The sequence below is a fragment of the Ambystoma mexicanum genome, chromosome 8 (assembly GCF_040938575.1).
Source record: "Ambystoma mexicanum isolate Mex_15411 chromosome 8, UKY_AmexF1_1, whole genome shotgun sequence".
NCBI lineage: Eukaryota > Metazoa > Chordata > Amphibia > Caudata > Ambystomatidae > Ambystoma > Ambystoma mexicanum.
This window is the reverse complement of record NC_090929.1, coordinates 1,666,751,387-1,666,775,681: the sequence shown is the minus strand read 5'-3', so window position 1 is coordinate 1,666,775,681 and position 24,295 is coordinate 1,666,751,387. Positions and strand designations below refer to the sequence as shown.

The 24,295-nt window shown below is 45.5% G+C and overlaps 1 protein-coding gene across 1 annotated transcript in view; it reads right to left on the bottom strand.

Moving 5' to 3' along the window:
* The window catches only part of SEC23IP (SEC23 interacting protein), a 449,917-nt gene that overhangs the window by 134,980 nt on the left and 290,642 nt on the right, over window positions 1–24,295 (bottom strand). The window contains exons 12-15 of the mRNA XM_069611949.1: window positions 19,216–19,311; window positions 18,610–18,828; window positions 5,811–5,966; window positions 343–445 (exon numbers count right to left, since the gene is read on the bottom strand). Coding sequence (XP_069468050.1) covers window positions 343–445; window positions 5,811–5,966; window positions 18,610–18,828; window positions 19,216–19,311 — 574 coding nt within the window. The remainder of the gene's footprint in view (window positions 1–342; window positions 446–5,810; window positions 5,967–18,609; window positions 18,829–19,215; window positions 19,312–24,295) is intronic.

Here is a 24,295-nt window from a genome sequence, read left to right as displayed (position 1 = left end):
GTCACATATTAATGACTCATTTCCCATTTGATGTATTGAATGCTGTGTGCTGAAGGAGTATGTCGTCATCAATATTTTTGTTGTTTAGTTGCAGATGTATTGGTCCACAAATTATTATTTCAGCAACAAATTGAAGTGATGCACCGTTGAATTGTGTAAATGCGAGTCTTCCAGAATTAAGGTTTATATATCGGCAATAATGAAAACAAACAAGATTTAATTAAAATAAGGAAAAACATGCTACTCATTACTGTGCAAGCAGTCATGGACCACAGGTACTGTGACGGTATACCCCACACTCCCCCCTGGTGCGAGAGAATAGAAAGAGCAAAGCGTGGTTACCAAGATGGAGACGCTTCCTTCCCTTGTGGTGTGGAATGAGAACTGGCTTTAAGTCCACGTCAGGAACAATCATTGGTTCAAGTCTGTAAGCGACGGGGTCCAGCTGCCAAAGAGAAAGAAAAACATGCATCTCGTCTAGCGACCAAGTGGGAGCAGATTTTAGAACAACATAAATGCCCATCCCGCCTAGGGTAGGCTTAGTAACCATCTCCCTGCACAGCCCCGGGGAAATTACATTGGTTTTGCTAGTCTCCAGTCCACAGCACTGCAATAAGGACCTTCCTGTACACTATGAAGAACAATGATTTAAGCAGTATGTCGCCTGCAGTACTCTTGACAGACCAGCTCCTGGTAATTCACCTCATGAGGGGTGTCGGAACATGCCTCAAAGCTGTAGTGAGGCCAAAGATAAATCAAGGTCTAGCATGTACTCACTACAAGCATTCCTCGCATAGGTACCCCTTTGTTTCGTCACACCCAGTAATGCAGTTCTACATGGAGCTGCAAGGTGTAGGACTTCAATGTACTTCACAGAAAGTACTGGTCTTTGTTAAAGAAGTACGCAGGTCTCAATGTATGATGCCAGCAATATTCAACACATACAAGGGCCAGTCAATGAAGGAGAGGCCACTGCTTTATTGTCTGCTCTGCATGTGCTACAGAAACACGACCAGGAGGGAGTCAAGGTGCCGAGGGGAGAAGCCACCTTTTAAGGGTAAAAACAAAAATACCATCTAGAAAGAGCTCTCTGCTCAGCCATAACCCTCAGACTGATACCTCCAGTCTGAAATTGGAGCATGTGCTACGCTAGCGACTAACGACATCCATCGCTCGTCCCACAAGATGACATACTGAAATATCAGGCGCAGTTATAGGAAACATCCAAGAGGAGTTTTTGGAATCCCTTATACATAAGTGTATGATCATGCTCTTCTGCCAAATGAAAACCTTTCGTTTATAAGTTATGAAGCCACCTGATAAGCACTTTTATTATGCAAATAAAAAGATACGTCTGCAATAGGGAAGCCGTCCATATACTCTGAAGAGAACACAAGGTGGGCTGCGTTAAATAGAGAAAGTCTGATCACTAAGTGTTAACATGTTACTAGGAGGACGAGTGACTTCTCTCATCTGCCAAGCTTACTTAACTTCCAACATGATGACGATTGTAAAGACTAAATCAAATGGTGGAACGGCATTAGCAGAAATAAAAAGTGATTCCAATACTTAGTCCCCCTCCACCACAACTGGCCAGAGGCAGGCCCTTAGATTCTCAAATATATTTTTATTTCCCCTTTTGGCAAATTCGAATCTGGGTGTGTTGTATTGTGCAGTGCTCAAATACTTAGCCCACAACTTGGCACGCACTACTTGGTCGCATGAGCTCCTTTGCTTCTCTAGCCGCGTGTGCTCCCCCGCACCGTAGCTCCCCGCATCCTGTTCTGTCCCCCCCCCATCCTGCGTTTCCCTTCCTTCCTCTCGCATCTCAGCCCTTCCTGCTTCGATCTATTGTGTCCTATTCTGACACTGCCTCGTGCGCCACTGTTTTTCTGGCATTACTTTGCATTGCCCGCATTCTTCTTCTAGGTTAATGTTGTGTTGTGTTGTGTTCTGTGCCTTGGTCACTGCATTGACTGTTTGCTCTCTACGGTTCTTGATATTGTGTAGGTATCCATGGCTTGTGGCATGACATTGCAATTGCCTGCATTCCTCACTTCTAGGTTCCCTGCTGACCTCTGTGTTTTGCTTTTGGTCCTGTATTGTATCTGCATTCTTTACTTCCAGTTTCCCTGTTGTGCTTTGCCTTGGTTCTGTTCTACATCTGTATTCTCTACTTCTAGGTTCCCCGTTATGCTCTTTTCTTTCTGATGGTTCTGGATTACATCCGATGTGTAGGTCCGTTCTTTTTCTTTATTGTGCCCCCCCCCCATGGGTGCCTCCCTCCTGTCTGCCTCTGCCCCCCTGTAACCCCTCCTCCACTGCCTGGGCTCCCTGCACCCCCTATGGTGCTCTCTGTCTCACATATCTTTCCCAACTGCTTTTCTATCGACTATCCTATCCCTCTCACTAAGTCTGGCAGGAAGAAAATCAAAAAGGGACATCTTGGTCTCCCTATCGAGGATACCTATCCCAGTGCTTCCTCCAGACAGACCTTTAACAACATACTCTGTCGATCCTTCTCCAGGCCTATGGACCCCCCCATATGGTCTCTGTTCCCTCTCAGTTTTCCTAGTCTCCCATTAATGGTGGTACCCGCTGGGAGGACCACCTGGTACCCTTCCACTCCCCCAAGACCATCATAAATGTCTACTTAAATGGCACCGTCTTGTTCCAGGGCCCTCAAGCCAATCTCCTCCTCTTTGATAGACGTCCTCTCCTTCCTCTCCTGCTATCCCCCACTTAGCTCTCTGGCTCCTCTGCCGCCTCCTTCCTCTGACATCTCTTCAGCACCCGCCCCGCTGCTTCTCTGGCAACCCTGTTGCCTCCCTCTGCCACCCCTCTGGAACGGCAGAGGTTATCTGCACACCAGAACTAAACTGCAGACAGACAATCATGAATGAGCGAGGAGGAAGAAGAAGAAGCGGAGGGTAGCTTGAAGGAGAGCTGAATGTCATCCACATAACACTGAAAAGTTGGAAGTGAAGGAAGAGATCAAGTGGGCCAAGGTGGCCATGTAGATATTGAAGAACCAGGGGGGTAGGTTAGATCCCTGAGGGTCCCCGCAAGTAGAGAGAGTTATAGCAGAGAGAAAGGGCCCTAGTTCCATCTGGGATGGACGGCTGGAGAGAAAGGAGGCAAGCCACGGCAGGGCCTGATCAGTGATGCCCAAAGTATCACAGAGACGATTGATCAGGGTGTTATGGTTCACTGTGTCCAATGCACAGGAGAGGTCAAGGAGAAAGGACAGAAGGAGAGTTAGAGTCAAGATTTGAGAGCAGGCCTTCACAGGTGTTCAGGAGAGCAGTTTCCCTGCCTCTGGATGCTCTGAAGTCAGACTGATGATCGTGGAGACAGCTAATAGATTCAGTGTGGGGAGAAAGCTGCGAGATGGCCAACTTTTCCAGTAGTTTGCCCAGGAAAAGTGTGATAGAAATAGGGCGAAGGTTTGCTGGGATAGAAGGGTCAGTAAAAGGTTTTATGAGTAGTGGGCACACTAAAGAGTGTTTGAGAGAGGAGGGGAAAACTCCAGAGGCGAAAGAGGTTGCAGAGGTCCACCAAGGCTGGAGCTAGAGTGTCAATGTTGTCCTTGATAGTTTCCGAGGGGCATGGCTCCACCTGTGGAGGAGGCATTCATGGACCTGACTAGCCTAGTGACCGCCTCAGGTGTGACAGTGGAAAGGGGCACAGAGGTTCTTTTCCAACAAAAAAAACAGAGGGTGCTGCACAATTACTTCTTGTGCGTTGATTCTTTCTTTGCAACCCTCCTAACGGCTGGACTTTCCTCAGACATTTAGGTGAGCATAAGCAAACTTCTCATGACCCAGGTTGTTCATCACAATAACAATTTTGAAGATTCTGGGGCCACTTCCTGGAACCCTTCAACCTTTTGTTTTTACCAGTCTTTTTTTGTTCCTTGATCTTGTTTGGGTGGCCAGAAGGACTTCTCCTGAAGTCCCCCTGCTCTTCCGTCCCTTATTTCATGGGGATGGAGAAAACCTTTCCGGGATCATGGGAGTGGGTAACAAAAGACTCCCTGGAGCCATGTCCCTGGCCTAGTGCTTCTGTAAAACGTCTTGGTGTGAGGCTTCTTACTTCTGGCTCCAGAGAGGCTCAGATCATGGCAGCCTGCAACACTGGCTTTGAACAGCTAAAAGGGCTCTGAAAAATTCTTCCCTCCTTACCCGCGGACGGCCGGGCAAAGGTAGTTACATCGATTATGGGATAGTTGGATTATTGTAATGGGGTTTACCTAGAACAACCAACGTACCAGTTGCAGCGTCTGCAGATCCTTCAAAATTCTGCTGTATTGCTTGCCTTAGACACGGCCAGACTTACTCCCTCTGCAGTCTTGTTGCAGCAGCTTCCTTGGCTGCCCGTTAAAGCTTGAGTTGAGTTTAAGATCATATGCATTTCTCACCGGGATCTTCATAATACTGGGGCAGTTTATCTGGAGACTACATTGGAGTGATTTCTACCCACTAGTTGCCTTTGTTCATCCTTGCAAGTGTTAGCGAAAATTCCACACTATCAGAGAGCCCGGATAGGGGGCCATTCCTTTTCGGTTCTTGCCTCTCCCTTGTGGAATGCCTTACCCACCTCTACGTGTAAGATTGTAAGTTACTTTCAGTTTCGAAAAGTGTTGAAAGCGCATCTTTTCTAGTTTTTCTATGGCTTTCTAGCACACTCGGGTGGTCCTCTTCTAGTGCATAGGTGCCTCTTTGCCATAGTCTGCACTCTACAATTATTCTGTATTACATATTACAATAGATAATCAATTTGCACATGAATGCACAAACAGGGCACTAAAATGATTTGAGGGGTTTGGACAAGGATTGGTTCTGGAAAGGAAGTTGCTGCAGCTGTGATTTGCATGTAATACTAGAAAGTCAGTAACTCCCAAACAGACGCCCCAGAATTGGCAAGAGAGACCAAGAGCTACAATAAGCGTGGGGTCAATTTAGGGGACCTGCCCCTGAAAACCTCCCACCGATTGCAGAAACAGCAGCAGAGGAATGCAGATCAGTGTTCACTATAAAATAGGATGTCCCCTAAGAATAGAGGATACTGGAGAAATGGGAGACATTTTAATGAAAATGGATGGCTTATGCCAATGACAGCACAATTGTGTTACAATAACGGGAGGAAGAAAAGGACCATGTCATTCCTAGAAACAGAAGGTGGTGCTTTAAGGATGGGGATGTTGAGAGCTCACTCTTATCTGAAGGCAGAATTTTTGAACGGTGAATATTAACCAAGAAGAGAATGGAAGAGCAGCGGTGCTCAGTGGACTGAATTCAAGACCTGAAAGCTGAAGATAGAATTTCTGACTCGCAGGATAGACTACTTGCACCATATAGGACAACTCACATATCCACTGTGACTCTAAATTATTTTGTCGGAGAAATAATGTAAAACATACTTTAAAAAAGGGCACTGAGAATGCCAAAGTTACATTCTTCGTTGTGTTAAGTGCTCCAGTTTGATTTGATATTTGTATAGCTCTCTGGCCCAAACTGGGCATCTCAGTGCTGGCCTAGTAGGAGAGGCAGGAAGAGAAGAGAACCAGAAGAAAACTGTCTATTCTCCTTCTAAAAAGGAGCCCCTTTCTCCTTTCTTGTACTGCAAACCTGACCTTTAAAAGCCTTGCAGATGAACCAACAGTGTTTCATATTCCCCAAACCTAAGACACAAAGAAACGACTATAGCTTGGGACAGTACGTAAGGTTTAAAAATAATCCCAGCCTCTCTTGAAAGGCAACCTTGACACTGAGATGGCATGAACATTGAGCATTTGCTGAGTTACTCACCGGATGGTAGATGTTGAAGAATCCTTTGCAGGTTGGGAGTCTGTAGTTCTCATCGATCTTATCCAGCCCTCTCACAGTGAGGAACATGCCGATTGGGGAACCTAAGGCAAAGAAGATCTCGGGTTCAAAGTCCAGGGACTGGTAAACCACAGAAACCTGGGGGGCAAAATAACAAGCATATAGGTAGTAACAGAAAATCTGAGCTATATAAAATACAACATTATTAATACACATCTATCACACATGGCTATATTCAGTGAGATCCAAAGCCTATAGACAACAACAACAAAAAGTTGTTCATTTTTCCCTGTTGAGTCCAGTTGGGAGGTTTTCAGAAGCACTATTGGTACAAGGTTCTGGGCAGCCAGCTATTTGACCTGAGACAGACGCCAGGTAAGGAGCATGGATTTTTTTAATTCAACCTGCAGAAAGTACAGAGATGCCCCATGACAGTCCCTTTCACTTAATCAACAGCAGCCGTCCCTGAAATTAAATTGTTTGCTTTCTGTAGGTTTCTACTTGACTGTAAATGCATGAAACATCATTAGTACATTAGTTCCTGGGCATGTGCCATTCTTGGAGTCTCTCATGGGGCTTACCCTATGAATCAACTGCCGCCCGTTCCATACACCAGAATTCCACATTCCAAATCATCAGCATAGCACATCTCCCTCCCCATGCTGCAATATGTCCCATCCACACAAAACCCTCCCACAACATCCCAACAGTAAAAAAGAGAAGGAACCACTTAAAGGAAAACAACTGAGTATTAATCATAGAAAGAAATATAACCTATATACATAATTTGAAACCATGACCATTTCGTGCTGTAGAGCCGACCCCCCTATGTACAACCAAAGTGTTATATTAAACCATGACAATCTTTTTGCCATTTCGGCTGAAACTTCTTCCTAATACTCGCTCTTCCTTCATGCCCACTAATGGCTTGAAACACTCCCACTTCCTCTTCATTGAAGCCAACCCATTCGTACACGCTACCAATATTCCCAACGACCATACTTCACCACCTTCAACAATCACATCATCATTGCGCACCGGTGAAATTCTCTTCGGTCTCAGATACTTACCTCCTTGACATTTGTGTCCTATCCTGGGGTTCAGTATAGACAAACTCTCTTACTGCCCACTCCCTCGGTTTAACCTTCTCATGATCAAACACATCTTGGCTTCCTGCCCTTCCTTGATCACTTTCTTCTGCCTGTCCACGGGGCTTGCACCTGCCAAACCCAACCAACCTGGGCCCAGGTTGGTTCCCAGTTCACGCCCCTTGAAAGTCACAAAAGGTGACACTTGGGTCACAGAATGTGTAGTGGTACAATAATCCCACATCATGTGCTTAAACACCTTTTCATGGCGCTCTCATAGCTACCCGAATTCCCCCCTTGATGAACCGATTCATCCGGTCCACCTGGCCATAGCTTCTGGGATGATATGATGCAGTGTGGCTGTGCTTAATGGCAAAGCTGGATAAAAAACATCCTCATCATCTCTGAACAAAACTAACCCATTGTCAGTTAATATTTCCTATGGGGAAAACTTCCTTGAAAAACAGTTTTCAAGAATGTCAGCATCTTAACAGTTGTGGCCTCCCAGACACCTTTCCACTCTGCCCATTTAAGAGTGATAATCCACAATATACCTTGTGGCGAGTCAGAAGGACACAGACTCATCAGTGACATTGTATTAAGTATTTCATTAAAATAAAATGTATAACGCTTATCTTTCCCTAACACTATGGGTGTTCCCTGCCTTTGTTATTAACTAAGTTGCTTGTCAGTCAGACAGTTGTGAATGCCAAATAAAGTAAGCTGTCCAAAACTATCCTCACTGACTGACAAATCAACTTCCGGGGCACCAGTGGTCCAGCAATGAATATTGGTTTCTAAACCATCAATCAACCCCACACCCCTAGTACACCAGAAGGGATCCGAACGTATTGGAATACAAGTGAATTATTAGGCCTCCTTGTCCAATTTTGGTAACATGGACAGAAGAGCAGGCTGATCTCTGCAAGGTCGTGGATCGTTGGTTAATTGCAAAACAGCAAAAATATCATTATAATCCAATGATAAAAGGGACTGTTCAGTCAATGTTTTATAAAAAATATCTCCTTTATTACTACAACAGACAGTTCTAGCACACTACAAAATACAACACACACTGTAAAGGAACACAGAGGACAGACAGTTTCACAAGGGCAAGGGATGCACTCTAGATACTGATACGAGGGCAGTCAGTAAAGGAATTGGTCTTACTGTTCAAGGTTATTCAGTTCCAGTACTAAAGGGGCAAAGGGTTGCAACAGTCTCTAGGGGCCTTCAGAGAAAGACCAGGGGGGCAGAACTGCAATGTACCAGGTTCTGAAGAAGTTCTTGGTTCTCAACAGCATCGAGGCGGTTCCAGGGCACTTTGCAGCCCATGAGACAGAGGTAGTGGCGGGAGACGAGGCTGTACGGACATCTGCAGGCTAGACAGACGTCTGCAGCTGTCCGGCTCGGCGGCTTGGGCCCAGGAATCGTCGTCTCTGTGCTGGTTGGTGGGTCTGGAATGCTGGTCGAGGTGTCTCAGACGGCTCTGGTGACTACGGTGTGACAACAGTCAGCAGTGCAGCCGGATGCAGTTTGAGGACTCGACTGTCTCGAACAGTTCCTTAAAAGATGGTCGCTGGATGATGCTTGTGTGGCACTCCTAGCTTCTTCGCAGGGCTTGTGTCCTTTCAAGGCGGACGGCCCAAAGCTCAGGAGAGTGTTTGCAGGCAACAGCTTTGTCCTTTGTCCAGACACTCTCCAGCACTTCCCACCTAGGAAGCTTGCTGGCAGAACCTTGCAGGGCACGCTGTGTTCTGGCTGGGTACCGGTTCTGGAGCTGCTGGACAGGTCCTCTGAGTCCGGTATCTCCCTCTGTTCCCTGGGAGATGTTCAGGGGAGGAATCTTGCTTCCCGATTGGAACTCCTGGCCTTCCTTCACTGGCAGAAGATGTAAGGTAGACTAAACCTTCAGCCCTGGTCCAAATGAGTCCTTACTCCTTTCAAAGTTGTCGAATGATCTGCTAAGTGAGGCTTTAGCCCTCTTTTAAAGCCAAATGGGCCCCACTGATTGGTGCAAATAAAGCCCACCTTAATGAACCAATCCTGGGTCCCCACCAATAATATTCCGTTATGCATGAGGTCAGGACCAGAGTGATCTGAAACAGGACAGACAAGGGGTGACCACATACACCCAAGTCCCACCCATCTTCCTGTCTATTGTAGGTCAAAGTCTCTCTCTGGTTAACTGAGCCCTCTGTGACTCTCGATTAAAACGCAGGTTTCCCTTGAAGTATGTTGCGAGAGCAGACTTCTTGTCTCCCCCAAATCACATACTTCTCCCCTCTGAAAGGGGTCTGCTCTGCAGGGGCAACTACAGTAACTGCTGGACCCAGACAGGCCATTCACTGCACAGCGTAGTCCACAGTCTCAGATGCACACTGTGCCTTTCAGGATCTAGGTTATGTAATACCATGGCTTCCTTATTGGCGTGAAACTCTCGCCCCCAATTACCACAAGGTAGTTATCTAGCATCTTCTTCTACCTGTCCCAGAGAATTGGCGGTGTGCCAGGATCAGCCAGGAACTGAGGTAGAGGCACAATACTAGTCGCTGCCATTGTAACGCGTCGGTACCTGACGACTTGGAGGTGCTGCTAAGAGGTACACTGTCCTTCCTGTGCTGCCACCCGTGTTGCCGCAGAGGTCGTGATTGCCTGCACAATTCAGACACTCCAATCCATGCCCGGGCAGGAAGTGCGGGTGGTAGCCGCCCACTTGCCGTCATCAGGGAGTCAGACACCAGGTAAGGAGCATGGATTCTTTATTCCCCCAGCAGACAGAACAGTTGCTCCATAAGAGTCGCCTTTACTTAATCAATTTCCGTCCGTTACATGCACTGGGATTTTACATTTCAAATCAACATTTGACATCAGAGCAGCAGCCATAGTAGATCAGCAGTAGATTCACACAAAGGTCCAACCAAACTGTTACTTTGTAACGAGGCTGAGCAGCAAGGCTTGCAATAGGGAGATTGGATTTTGTACAATAAACATACACATGAGCTTGTCAAGCAACAGATCATCTACACGGGCAAGCACAAAAATAATCTATTTATGAACACAGGCATCAAGTCAAAACTCTAAATGTTATGTACAAATATATATACACACATACAACCAAAGTATGGTGCCCAAAATGTGGTACAAAACTCTAAGAATAGCGTGAATAGGAATGCTGTTTAAAGGACCTAAAGAGAGGGCAAAAGGGGTTACAACTAACTATTATCAACCTTAAATTGGTTCCTTGCCTATGAACCAGTGTTTCATAAAGTTTAAGGGAAGTAGACAGGTTTGTAAAACTTGGGGAGTGTTGCAAACCTATTCAAAGCTCTCCTATAGGAAGCAATGGAGCTGAATGTTTTGGTGTCTGTACCAAGTTCAGAATGATAGCAAAGGGACAGCTACTAATCCTACTCCTCCCAAGGAACCCCAGCCAGGATTCCTCTACTTAGGCTCTTCCACTGAAAAATCAAAATGAACAGCAGCTGCGGCATAGACTTTATGCCTGTTGAAATGAATGGGGACCAGAGAGGTAACAGAACTGGTAAGCTACTGTGCCCCTCAAACTATGATCAAAACAACATCAACTCACTTAAGTCAGAGCCGCTGGGGACAACTGCGTTCCAGCGCTGAGAGTCCGGGGGTCACCGATGCAGATTGTTCTTCGGATAACAACTATGGTGGTGCAGTCCAGCAGTTTGGTTGTGGCCATCGACCAAATGGAGTAGGTCACCGCCAAGTTGGAAATGGCTATAGTTGAAGGACCTCTGACAATTCCCATGACATTGGAGGACAAGGTGAAGGACATAAAACCACAGGTCTCAGGATCCGGAAAGGCTCTTATTCTTGGTAGAGAGCAGTGATGACCATGACCAACAATGAGGATATACCGCTAGTTTCCGCAAATCAGAATTCATGAGATCTGGGCAACAGGAGAGGTTCCCACTTCGGATGGTGGAGGTCAGCTACATGCTCACAATGCCTCAGATCTACAGGAACCACCGCTGGGATGCAGTACTCAGTTTGTTAGGTCCACGTGTTTAAGGGAGGCACCAGGGAAGGTTGCCCTATGTCGAACAGAGAGCAGGGCTTTGTCTTCCAGTCGATAGACAAGTCAGTGGTTTCAGTAGCAGCTCTACGGCAGTCCTCTGTGGCTTCTCATGCTTTGGTGAAGTGGCCAACTGAAAAATGGCACAAGATCAAACACTTGTGTATAGGCGCGTGACAAATGCCATATTCATATCATATCATACATTTTTGGACTGGGGCCCGTGCCGATCATTAAGGGGACCTGCAACATTCAAACCTTGAAACGTTGTCAATCAGACACCCAAATAGAGGGGACACAGTCATCACTGCATAAAAGGTTTGCGATTTGTACTGTGGCTGTCTGCAGCCCATTTCGCAACCGAAACAAGTTCCATGTCAATAAAAGCTACTTCCCAGGCTCTGTCCAGAGATCAATTATAGTAGATAAGGGCCCAAAACATGCATGAAATTTGTAAATATTAACATTATTGCAGTCTCCACATGGAACCGATTTCAATTTAAGGCACTAATTAAAGCTTTTTTTGTTGTAATATATACTGAAATGTTCACATTTGGGTTCCATAAAATTTTGTGGTCTTTATCTAGAAAGTATGCAAGCCATACTTTGCCATCCTGTTGTGCTGATGAAGGATGGGCCTTTATAACTTCTCTACCCCATTTGCCAAATCTCACCCCTGAGTCAACGTTCATCAGTGCCAAAAGGTCACTTGTGAAGCAGCTTGTTCGTATTTAAATAGTTTACAGGTTTTGCAGAATTCTGCACTCAATTTAGAACTCCACATTTGCATGTACAGATTTTTGATGACTACTTTTAATGTACAATATTCAGTAATGATGTTCTGATTATATGCTGTGCTTTGTACTGTAATTGATCTTGAGTGTCTTCTTTGATCTTTTCCTGTTTCAACATGGCTTGCCGTGGGCTTTCTAAAAACTTTCGATTAAACAGACTAGCTTACCTCAGCTTGATTAAAGCACATTGTAATTTTCTTTCTTCCAGTGTTCTCTTAAAACTGTTCACGTGGTTACATGAGTGAGCTCCATTCATAATTGTTATTTACTCTCGGTCCCTCTGGTGTTATATTGGAGAGAGTTTGCCTTGTATATTAAAAAGACTGGGAAAGGTCATTGATAATAAACTAGGCCGGCCAATGCAGATTTTGTCAGTCAAGGTCTCTGGGAGCCATAACGTGAAACTGATACAGGTAGATGCAAGATGAGTGATAAAATGCTGGTTTTTAGGTAACTCAACATTTCCTTTTCTGCGGTTATGTGGGCTTTGTCATAGCTCTAAATAAATGGGGAATCCCACAAATATCACCCTTGAGCGATTTCCCTACCTTATTTTGGGAAAACAGAACAATATATAAATGAGAGGTAGTTGGATACTATCAACAGTTATACCAGAATACACTTAATCTCAAAAACACATTACATTTTATTAAGAAAATAGCATAAAAAACAACAAATGCTTGTTTGTAGAAAAATACAGTGCATACAATATTAAAACCACAGTAAAAAACACGGGAATTTTAGTAACCAAGTATCCTTCACAGTGGGAAACTGAGTACTCAATAGACTCAATTACTAATAGGACATATGATCCCTCTCTCCTGGAGTGATCACTTTCTCCTTTCCTCCTAGCTCACCCTCTCTACCCCTCAGGCCAAGCCAACTCCATCACTGCCACCCACCTTCTCAGTCATCCGACCCATGAAGCGCGCGTCTGTTGAGGCCTTCGCCACCACTCCCACCCCCCACACCCTTTGGCTGACTCACACCCTCACACAGCCCTTTCCATGCTCCACTCTGCTTATCGGACACTCTCTATGTGCTTGTCCCGGTCATGAGGATATGCCTGAAGCCCAAAGCCAAGTGCAAATCCTGGTACGACTCAGACCTCGTCACCCTTAAACGCAATTTCGGAGTGGCTGAGAGGAAATGGCGTGCTTCATGTACATCCTCTGAAACTGGCCTGCCGCCTGCTCCAAAGGCAATACCGGCTCTCTGTCCACACCAAGATGAGAGCTCACATCCAAGCCTGCGTCTCTGCGGCTTCCAACAACTCAGCTTAACTCTTTAAAATCTGCAAGGAACTGGCAATCCTGCCACATTCTCTACCTCTCCTGTCCCTTCCCAGGCCCCCTCTGCACGGCACTGGCTTCTCATTTCATCTCCAAAACTCAGGACATCCTGTCCTCTCTCTCCTCCTTTCCCCCTCCTCCCTCTACACCCTGCTCTTTCTCTGGCCCTTCTTCGGCCTCCTCTCCTCCCTCCTTCCTTCCTTCTCAGCCTTTCCCCTGTTCTCCCCAGACAAGGTTTCTAGACAAGTCCGATCTATGAAAGTCACGTCAAAACAGGTTCACCCCTGTTCCTCCAAAACCATCAAGGACCACATTGACTCCCTGGCCGACTTCTGCAACCACTCTTTTGCCACTGGAGTCTTCCCTTCCTCCGTGAAGCACTCCCTTGTGTACCGTCCTCTTAAGAAAACCTCTGACGACCCATCCTACCCAGCTAACTATCGCCCAATCTCCATCACTCCTTTCTTGGGCAAACTCTTGGAAAAGCTGGCCATCTCCCAGCTCAATCTTCACACTGAAACTTATCTCCATGATAATCAGTCTGGATTCAGAGCTGCCAGAAGCACGAACTGAACATCCGTGAAGACCTGCTCTCCAACCTTGATTCCAACACCCCCTGTGTCCTCATCTTACTTGATCTCTCTTCTGCCTTCGACACTGCTCAACCGTCTCTGTGATAACCTGGGGATCACTGGTCAGGCCTTGGCGTGGCTGACTTCTTTTCTCTCTGATCGACCCTCCCAGGTTCAACTTCTCTCCCTGGCTGTTCAACCAAAACCTGGCACTTCTTGCCCACTGCATTGCTGCGCTCTTCCCCAACTTCCAGTGCTATGCGGATGACACTGAGCTCATTTTCAGGCTACCAGTGAAAGAAAGCATAACACAGACTTGGGGACTTGATCCCCTTATCGGTCACTAGCCCTCTGGGCATTGCATTGTTTGCAAAATGACCTCTAAATCAAAAGATGTGGATATTGGATTGATAAACCCTACAAACAGATGCATTTTTCCAATTGTAATTCCCATTATGTCGTGTATATGATTACGTGCCCATGCAAATTAAGATACATAGGCAAAACTAATAGGAACATTGAAACCTGCATCATCGAGCACAAGAACTGCATTAAAAACAAAAAATATTACTTGCACCTATGGCGAAACACTTTAGATAAAAACCACGGTTGCAAGGAATTTAAATGGGACAGTCCTCATGACAATACAGGGTGCCAACCAGAACATCAGAAAAAAGATTATGCTAGACAAAGAACAAAAGCTTATCTTTCTAATACAAAGCGACAATTGAGGCCATAATGAGGCCATCGAATGGCTTAAAATAGGACCTTTTAGCCTATGATAATGTTTATCCTTCCACACGTTTTAGAGAGACATATTGCTCTCTACCGCATCTGTAGCTATATTGTATTCTTGCCCCCTCTTTCTATCCTAGTGAACCTAACAACAAGACGTTTAACATGGAGTTTTTCCTGTGGCGCTAGAAGATATCCTGTCATCTGGTGTTTAGGATACTTTCTTTTTCCAATTAGTAATTATGGTCTATCCACCTCATAGAAGAGGAACCAGCACTCTTGTACATTTATTTTTTCCCCCCCTGAGTGTTGGTCGGACATGCTATTTAGCAGGTTTATAAATGTTTGCAGTGTATGCGGTCCACGAGCAACAGAGAAAAGCTGCTAGTAATATGCAGGTATCCTTGGGATTTAGATCCATACTCTTTAAAAGAGATTATATTGGTCACCTGAACACCATCACAGTGTTTTTCGGTTTTCCGAACAACAATAAAGGAAGGACCATTTTCCTCCCTCTTCTCTCAAGATGGCACGTAGGCTTTTTTCTGCATTTTCCCATTTTCGTCCCAGCGTTTTCTGGCATTTTCGAGTTCATGGAGCCTTAGAGTTTACTCTTGCCAGCATCCTGCGATCCATAAGTGCAACGTAGAGAAGACTGCGTATGGTGTTCAAATTCGAATAAAGTAGGTAAGAGCTTTTTCCTCTACAGTAACCGACTGCAACTGCATGTTAGCTGGACACCATGTATAATAAGTGGACTTGACCCACTTCATCTGGCGGTGGTTACACCGTATTAACTCCGACTTCCTTATGCTCTTGTAGATCTTTGACAGAGAGCCTTGTTTGGAATTGAATCCTTAAATATGCCGGGCCCCACTAAGATGAGGTTTTCCAGACCCCACGCCTCCTCGCTGTTGTAGATCGATTCTTCAATCTAATACCATATCGGCACAAGGTAAGCCTCATTCCTGACAGAGCTGTCCCGGTTTTAATGTGACTATAGAGAATCCTATTTGGGATGACACTCTTCTGACACGTGGTGTGCAGAACATAGTTTAATACCTTTTTACATCCGTTTTAACAGGCGAGACAAGACCACCTGATAATCTCGCATTACCTGTATATCCCCAGGACCTAGGTGCCGAAATTCGGGACAATTCCTGATCCGCACATCTATTCTGATCTACTGATGTTGAGGTAAGACATTTAGAGTTTTTTCTGGAGCAAGTGAATGTTAGGGGCAGGTTCATGTATCAGAACTTTCAGTCTTCTCATTTAACCTACAGGTCTTCTGCCATTCAAACAGAAAATTTATTTTTTTGCCCATGGATGGTATCCTGCTTAAATCAGGACACCAATACTTGAGAACTGTATCCACTTGCTGGAACAAATAGTAGACAGGTTTTTCTAGCCATGATAACTTTATAGTGGCCAAAGAAATTGTAGCAATCATAGCTTAACTTTTGTCTTTATGCTTTATCAACAGTTACACCATTCAGAACATGTACAAAACTTCATATAATGAAGATCAAGTGTGTTTTTATTGTAACCACAGTTAAAGTGACATCGCCTGACGAATGTTCCCTACTAACATTGAGAACAAACATGTTGAATCTGAAATTCTAGCGATGGTTTAAACTAGAATCTATTTTTGAATACAAACTAAGGTTGTCGGCAACAGTAAGATTACAATTGTTTCTAATGTTGTCCTATTGTAGTATTTCCTATAAACAAGCATTTGTTGTTTTTTACGCTACATTCTTAAAAAAATGTAATGTGTTTTTTGAGATGAAGTGTATTCTGGTATAACAGTTGATAGTATCCAACTACCTCTAATTTATATATTGGCTTTGTCATAGCGCCATGGTGTTGGTCTTTCCTTGCAATTCTGCAGTAGTTCTTTTGCAGATAGTTGTTTTCCTTTACATTAAATGCAGGTTTCCCATTGTTTGAACAGCCACTACTATCGGGGGGTCTTGTGGGGCATTCGCGCATGTGGGATAGTGATCACCAACTTCAGACCTTCCCTGGTGGCCTTAAATGTTACTGGCTACTTGGATTCGGCCTCCTTTTTAAGAGACTCGAGAGACTCAAATTCCTGGTACTCCAAGAGGGGCAGAGGAACATTTTGGTCTTCCTTTCCTTCAACTTGGCAGAGTCTTCTGTCAACAGCAAAGCCGTGGACTTTCCGGACCCCTGCAACTTTCCTCATTAGCATTCAAAGTCTTGTGCCGGAACCGCGTGCCTCGCTCTTTGTGCTGTCACTATCTAATGGAAGATATAATTTGCAAAGTCTGTGTTTGTTGAACCAAAGGAACCGATAATTACAGCTGGAGGAGCAGGACTGAAATAAAGTTTCATTCAAGAGCCCAAGACTTTAAAACTACAGGAATAATCAAATAATACTAATTAATTTTATATAGCCTGCCCATATCAAAACCCAAAAACCTGTTTTTTGATGTCCATCATGTTTCTCAATGTCAACCAACGGTTGAAAAAACCCATATTGGAGAGGTTTTGTTCATGGTGACATCTATTTTAAAAATCAGATAAACAATCTCCTGATGACATAAACGCAGCATTAGATTCAAGATACAGAAATGGTGCTGTGGGAGTGGAGTGTTTGGATCTCCAGTGAGTGAAAAGATGCACTTGTACCGGGGAACTCTACATTTTATGGCTGCAGATTTTCTATAGGACATGGAAATTCTCTGGCCTAACGGTCTACAGAGAGTAGGGTTCTAAGCAAGCTGAAAGAAAGGGAGACCACAAGCGAGAACAGTTACTGTCCCGTTTCACACTAGGGAAGCCAGCTGCACTAGGCCTACCAAACATGCCCCCACCCACCCAAACCCACTGCCTTGATTATTTGAGCCCATCTGTTACAGATCTAGATTGCAGATTCTTGGAATGTATGAAAATGCTTTTTGGGATCAGTTTATACCATTTTGGCAAATTTACCCAATTCCCCAAACAAGAAAAAGTCTCCTGGAAATCACAATAAAAAGGATTTGGTAAATTTACCAGAGCCTCCACTTGAGACGAAAAATGTAAATTACTCATTACTTATGCAATGGAAGCATAAGTAAAGGAGCAGACCCAACTAGTAGATGACAAAATGTGCACAGCACGGGAATATGCAAAAAGTGAATCATATAAACCTTGACTACACAAAGGTACGGCAATGAGCTAAAAGAACATCCAAAGCATGTCATTTATTCTGTCCAAGATATTTATATACTAGGGACCTCACAAGAGAGCAAATGGCTCTGCTCTTAATAAAATGCTATATATAAAAAAGCTGAAAACAGTAGAGAAAGTTGGTTCTTAAGGAGTAGCTGCGGATCAAAGTTTGCAGCTATCAGGTAGGCCAGGCAGCAGGCGCTTCCTTAGGTGGATATCTACTTTCTTTTGATTCTAGGGTCTTCAGGTTTGTTCCAGTTGGGATTGGCTTTGCTCCAGGAACATGAATAGGCAGCTTGTGAAGCTTCTGCATGGTGGGACGCTCTTGTTAGGGACTGGGGCTTTCTCAAATTGTGGATTTAATACCCAGATATCATGCTGCTGCCGCCAGTCATGAATCCTTCGGGTCGCAATTTGAGCGCAAGCCAAACGATCAAGACAAATTCTGAGACGTTTCATTAAATAAAATCCAAGAACCCCATACTTGTGGTGTTTACTTTATTACACTGCAGACAGGAGTAAGCAGACCTGGCGATGAAAATGCCAGTTCTCATACTAATGTGTCCCTTGAATCTTGATAGGTTCCGGAGTCAGATAAAGCATCGCAGGAGAGCCTAGTAGTACTATTCAGACTTTTCTCTGCTGAGCCCCTCCCCTTGAGTCAAATTATTGTTGCCAGGCCCCCCAGGACCTCCAGATGCCATATCTGCTTGTATTTTCTATCACAGACAATGTCCTTACTCCCTTTTTGAGGAGCCTCGAGGCTCCCCTAGACATCCTTCACGCACCCCTACAGGGGCCAAACAGTTTGAAGGCCACCCTGTGCCAACTACACAACAGAGACCTAATACTTCACCATGCCAAGAAATGGGAGCAGTTCTGGTGATATTTAGAAAGCAAGTGATTTGAAATGGCTGGTGTGACTCATCAAAATACAATATGTATTCCACAAGGCTACTGCAGAGAGAACGTAAGATACAAGGCACAGAATAAAGTCCCCGCAGGTGCCAGCACCACTAAAGCATCATGTTGCATAGAAGCAACATCTCTGGTCCCTTGCCATGCTTACCTGTCCTGTGCCAACTTCAAAATACTCGAAGTCCACATGTACGGATGAGACCGAGGCGCCGAAAGGAAGCTTCCTCTTCTGCAGCCCATGGAACCTTTCTGCCTGTAAAGGTGTCAGGCGAGCCGCCTCCTGCACCTTCATCTTTTCAGCAGCTTCTTCCTGGGCTTTCTTCTGGGCAGCGCTGGCGGCTTTCATTTCTGCTGAAGCCTTCCTCTGCTCCTAACAAGAGAACAAGGGAGGGGTCAAAGTAGGCCATCAAATATGGGGACACTAAACTAAGGCGGGTAGTTCAACAGTGCCCACATTCCCTCACAACCGCAGAAGCTGGACGTGTACATCTGATGGGAGTATGGCAGGAGTACAGACTAGGAACACTCCCATAGACAGAGGACTTGTACCAGTCCAAGACCACCACCCGGTTCCCCCTTTCCAGCATATCCCTGGTAAGGCCAATACCACATACTTTCCAAGCAGACAATGGTGAAATGTGTGTCTGCGCAGACGCCCAACACAAAAGAGCAGAGTCAAAGCTTGAGTCAGGCGACAACGATCTAGGTGTGAATTTCACTACCTTAAAAGGAAAGGTCTGGAAGGGGACTGTTGTACCTGCTTCAATGCCCACTCTTTCACGAAATTTGCAATTTTCTTTCTCGGTCCCAGAGGTATTCCCATTTCTTTGAGGTCATCAATGGTACACATCAGCTACAAGAGGAAAATCAAACAACAATTACATTGATAGAACCTGAAATAGACCAAAAAACACCAAGTCGTTTAGTGGGCCGCTTGACCAGCAACACACACTTGCACCTCCCTTGGACGCAATGCAGGTCGCCCCATGCACGGGACTCGTCCAGGTCCCCCGATGCGGAGCACAGTGCCGCCACACTTTCCACACTCAAAATTGGCCTCACTTGTTCGAGGACCTAAATAGTCTCCCTCCCAGGCTAGCACTTGTCTAGGGTTTCTGGCCCTGCAATTGATCCAGAAAAGAAACCCACTGGTTTATTACAAAGGCAGATGACTGAATAAAAGTTAGCCTGGGAGCTTGCTGGCTCATCCTAGCAAGTTCTGGACTGATTATGTAAACTCTTTGAAAAAGCCAGCTCCAAATCGGATATTTAAACATGTATGTTGTACATTCCAAAACTGAAATGTCCATTTAAAAAGTCATAATTGCTTTACCCTAGACACCCCAACAACCTGTTAGGGGGACCCGTAAGTGCATCTGAATGAAATAAACAGGCTTTAGAGGTAAAACTGGGGAAGTATCCATAGGTAGCGGCCCGGCTACAATATTGGGACGAACAGGTGAAAGTTAAACCCTGCCCATTAGCTGCCACGCTAGTGAACCCACGATAAGATCCTGAGACAGAAGTCAAAGCAACCTGCTGCAATCCCAAGCAGGAGGGCTCATCCTAGGGAAACACATGGGTCAACGGGCCAAGCCCACCAATGACTCAGAAGGGGTATGAGGAGGGATTTCAATAGCCCTTTGATAAGGATTTGCGATTAGTTTACCCAAGGGAATGGCCACACAATATTCTTGTGAAAACACATCCATCTCACAGGCTTAAAAAAGCAATGCAGATTACAGGAGAGGGACTGTGAGAAAGAGTTCCCTTTAGTTAGGTTCTATTGTACATACCACCGCCAGTTGGGGCCAACGGGGGCCCTGAGCACCAAGGCTAGCCAGTTTAAAGTTACAAAGATCCTCAAGACCTGTTTACTCTAAAGAGAATAACCATTGCCCATAGAGTTTAAGGGTAGCAGTGAAAGCTAAAGTTATGGCAAATCAACTGGGAGCGGTCACAACTTTGTTGATACTTCACCAGTGGCAGCGAGGGTCTAGCTGGTGAGTAACTATTCCGGTGGTGAAAAGGGAAGCGGAGAGCAATGCAGAGTACTTAAAAGAACCAACCTGACCGGTCCACACAATGGGAGGCCAGCCAACATGCACAGAGAATAAAAAGGCAAGAAGGACTTGGTAAGCAGTCAGTGCCTCCCCGGAGGAACTGCAAGTCAGAAGGACGTTCGGCTTGGAGAAGAGGAGAGAACACTGGCCGGGATGCAAGAGTTGCTGCTGAGACATCCTTAGTCAGTCTGCAGACCATTGACAGAAGTGGAGAAGCGGGAGAGAGGTAAAAGCAAGTCATCTGACCGCCTCAGCGTTTAAAACGTCTCCAGACGCTCAGCCTCCTTGGCTACAGAGCCACCAAACTGTTTGCAGACCCTGCGAGAGAAGGTGACTGCAGGGGAGCGAAGGAAACAGCAGAGGCGCCCAGTGGTGATACCAGAGACTCAACGATAAGTCGGAAGGTAGGAGGGACGTTGGGGAAGGACTGGGAAGCCAGATAAACAGGGTCTGAGGCCCATATGAGAACTGGGAAGACCCGGGAAGCCAGAGCAGTAGGATCTCGGACGCATATGAGAACCGGGGAGGCCCAGGAAGCCAGAGAAAAACAGGGTCAGGGACCCATATGAAAGCCACAGAGGTCCAGGAAGTCCACAAAGAAGGGTCTGGAACCCACTATTCAGAGAGGACGACGCCACTGACCTTCTCCTTCGTCAGTGTCTGGCAGGTTAATGAACCAAACCAGTTATACTAAGAAAGCCAAGGGAAGAGCCATGCGCCCTGGCATTATGAATCGTGAAAGCCTAAGAAGGCCAAGGGAAGAGCCATACCACCTGGAATTGTGAATCGTGAAACCCTAAGATGGGAAGAGGAAGAGCCACACCCCCTAATGTTATGAAAGCCTAAGAAGTCCAGAGGAAGAGCCATTCCCCCTGGCATTGTGAATTATGAAAGCCTGAGGAGGCCAGGGGAGGAGCATTAACCCCTGGCAGTGTGAAACCTGAGAAAGGTTAGGGGAAGAAGCATACCCGTAACATTGCGATACGTGCAAGTCAAAGATAGAAAACCAATAGAAGGAAAGCATTCATTTTGTGACCAGGATTGAAGTTGGAACTTTTTCTTTATTTGGGAATAGACACTTTTTATTTTCTAATCTGGAACTGTGTGTGTTACACTTGAAAAGAACAATAAACTGGGGAAAGGACTCTCTCCCTCAAAAAATAGTCCTGAGAGATTGATGGCATGTTATTCCACTACTCAGAAAACCGGGTCCAATCTTCTGCTTTAAGAAGAGTCAGCAGACCCTTTTGTTGTTTAGTTAGAAGTGTAAGCGATGGAACTAGGTTTGACAGGACGATTGACCTTTGATTTCGGACTTCCTGTCAAATCCTTAGTTCAAGTTGAGGCAGAGAAATCCCCACCCACCCCTCTTAGGAATACGGCAAGATAAGGTTAGTCTTCGCTTTCGTTAAAAATAAAAGTCTATAGCCAAGACTATAGCTCTCCTTTGTCAGTCCCCTACCTCCACATTCTTACAAGACCCAACTCAACAGTCAGGGTGAGGCAGAACCCAACAGGGGTGCTTGGGTTCACCGAGAAATGTACAATGCTCCGAGACCTAATACCCCTGCCACCACCCAGTAATAAAACCAGAAATTATTCTCACCCCTTGGATCCTCTACGCAAGTGGCCAGGGAAAAGCCATCCTTATTGAATCCTGACCCAGGGGGCGGAAAAAAGCTAGGGAGGATCACCTGGGTGGGAGGGTCCTTGAGGAATGGAACCGAGGTGCCCTTGGGCGAGACATGGTATCCCCCTTTTTCTGTAAGTGACCAATCCAACCCTTCTCTCATCTTCATGGGCTGTTATAAGGCTATTCCCCTCATTTCTCTCCACTGGACAGCACTGGGACAAAGAAGAAGCAACTAAGAACAGTGAAAACCATCCTCTTTCACCACTCTGGTACTTGGACGAAGAGGATGCCTGCTAGGAGCTGTAGGGGTCAGGCATGTCCCATTAATTGTAGTCCGGCAGGGATAACTGAATACTCACACCTACAGCCTGTCAAGGGGCCACACGTGTATAAAAGGAGACCGGCCCAGCAGTATGAGAGGAGGAGACAACAGGGAAGCCTATACGTAGAACAGCACCAGGATCATCGGCGCAAGTGTGCCGAGCGGGCTGGGACGCCGTGCAGGAAAAGACATGCATTACTTACCGTAAAAGCATTTCTGATAGTTTTATCTGCTTAGATTCACATGCTGTGCATAGTCCGACATCCAGTGGTCACTGCGGAGTATTGCATCTTGTTTTTCGAAAGTCGAAAAGGGGACGTCGACATAGGCGTGTCTGTAATACTATCCCTATAGTGACGTGTAGTGTACCCACAATCCCTCACGCGTCGAGGTCCCTCTGTATTTTTTCTGCCATGAGGGAGCCTTATGACTAACGTGAGTGAATACAGAAAAGAGAGAAAGTAATAAGACGTCTATGTTCCTTCCATCCGAGCTGGGAGGAAGGGCGGGCGCATGTGAATCTAAGCAGATACAACCATCAGAAATGCTTTTACAGTAAGTAATGCATGTCTTCGGATGTTTGTTAATCTGCTTAGAATCACATTCTGTGCATAGACTAGCGAGCAGTACCCGGAGTTGGAAGTGGGTTGTAAGAAGGAAGAGTAGTGAAAAGATGTCTTAGTACTGCTTGTCCCACCTGGGAAGCAGATCTAGAATGGGCATCTAGACAAAAGTGTTTTGTAAAGGTGTGTACAGAACTCCAGGTTGCCGCCTTGCAAATGGACTCAAGGGGAACATTTGCAACAAATGCTAAGGATGCCCCAGTGCCTCAAATAGAATGTGCTCTAGACTTGAAGGGCAGTTCTCTCTTAGCAAGAGTGTAACAGAGTGATGCACTGGACAATCCATCTAGATATAGTGGATTTGGAAACTGCATTTCCTTCTCTTCCTGCCGCCACTGAGACAAAGAACTGATTAGTCTTTCTCAGTGGTCTAGTTCTTTCCAAATAAAACATGACCGCCCTGCGCACATCAAGTGTGTGCAGGCTCTTTTCTCCTAAGTTTGACGGGTTTTGAAAGAACGTTGGTAGTTCCATAGACTGATAAAGTGAAGGGTGAGGTGGTAATGCGCTTTACACCATAACAGTAAGGCACAGTGATAAAATTGTTGATGCTTTAATTGAGACAGGAACAGCCGACACGTGTTTCGACAACAGGTCGTCCTCAAGGCAAACGTAAATCAATTGTATAAATGTATTCTTGAACGCGCTCCCTAGTGGAGCGTCAGAGTATTCAAATGGGGAACTGGTAACCCGTATCAAAAAAGTGGACGCCACAGTGGCAGTATCAGTGTGTAATCCCCCTTACATAATTGAACGCTCGATTTAACGAGTTATATACTGATACTGCCACTGTGGCGTCCACTTTGTTGATACGGGTTACCAGTTCCCCATTTGAATACTCTGACGCTCCACTAGGGAGCGCGTTCAAGAATACATTTATACAATTTATTTACGTTTGCCTTGAGGACGACCTGTTGTCAAAACACGTGTCGGCTGTTCCCGTCTCAATTAAAGCATCAACAATTTTATCACTGTGCCTTACTGTTATGGTGTAAAGCGCATTACCACCTCACCCTTCACTTTATCCGTTTTCAGCACCAGCCAGGGTGGACTGGCTGGCACAGGTGGTTTTGCTGCTTGCACTACAATTTGCATTACGATACCCATCAGTGACCACTAGCGCGCAGACCTTTGGTTGCAAACCCACAGTCCTGTCTTACTTTACAAGTTCCATAGACTGGTTGACATGAAATTTT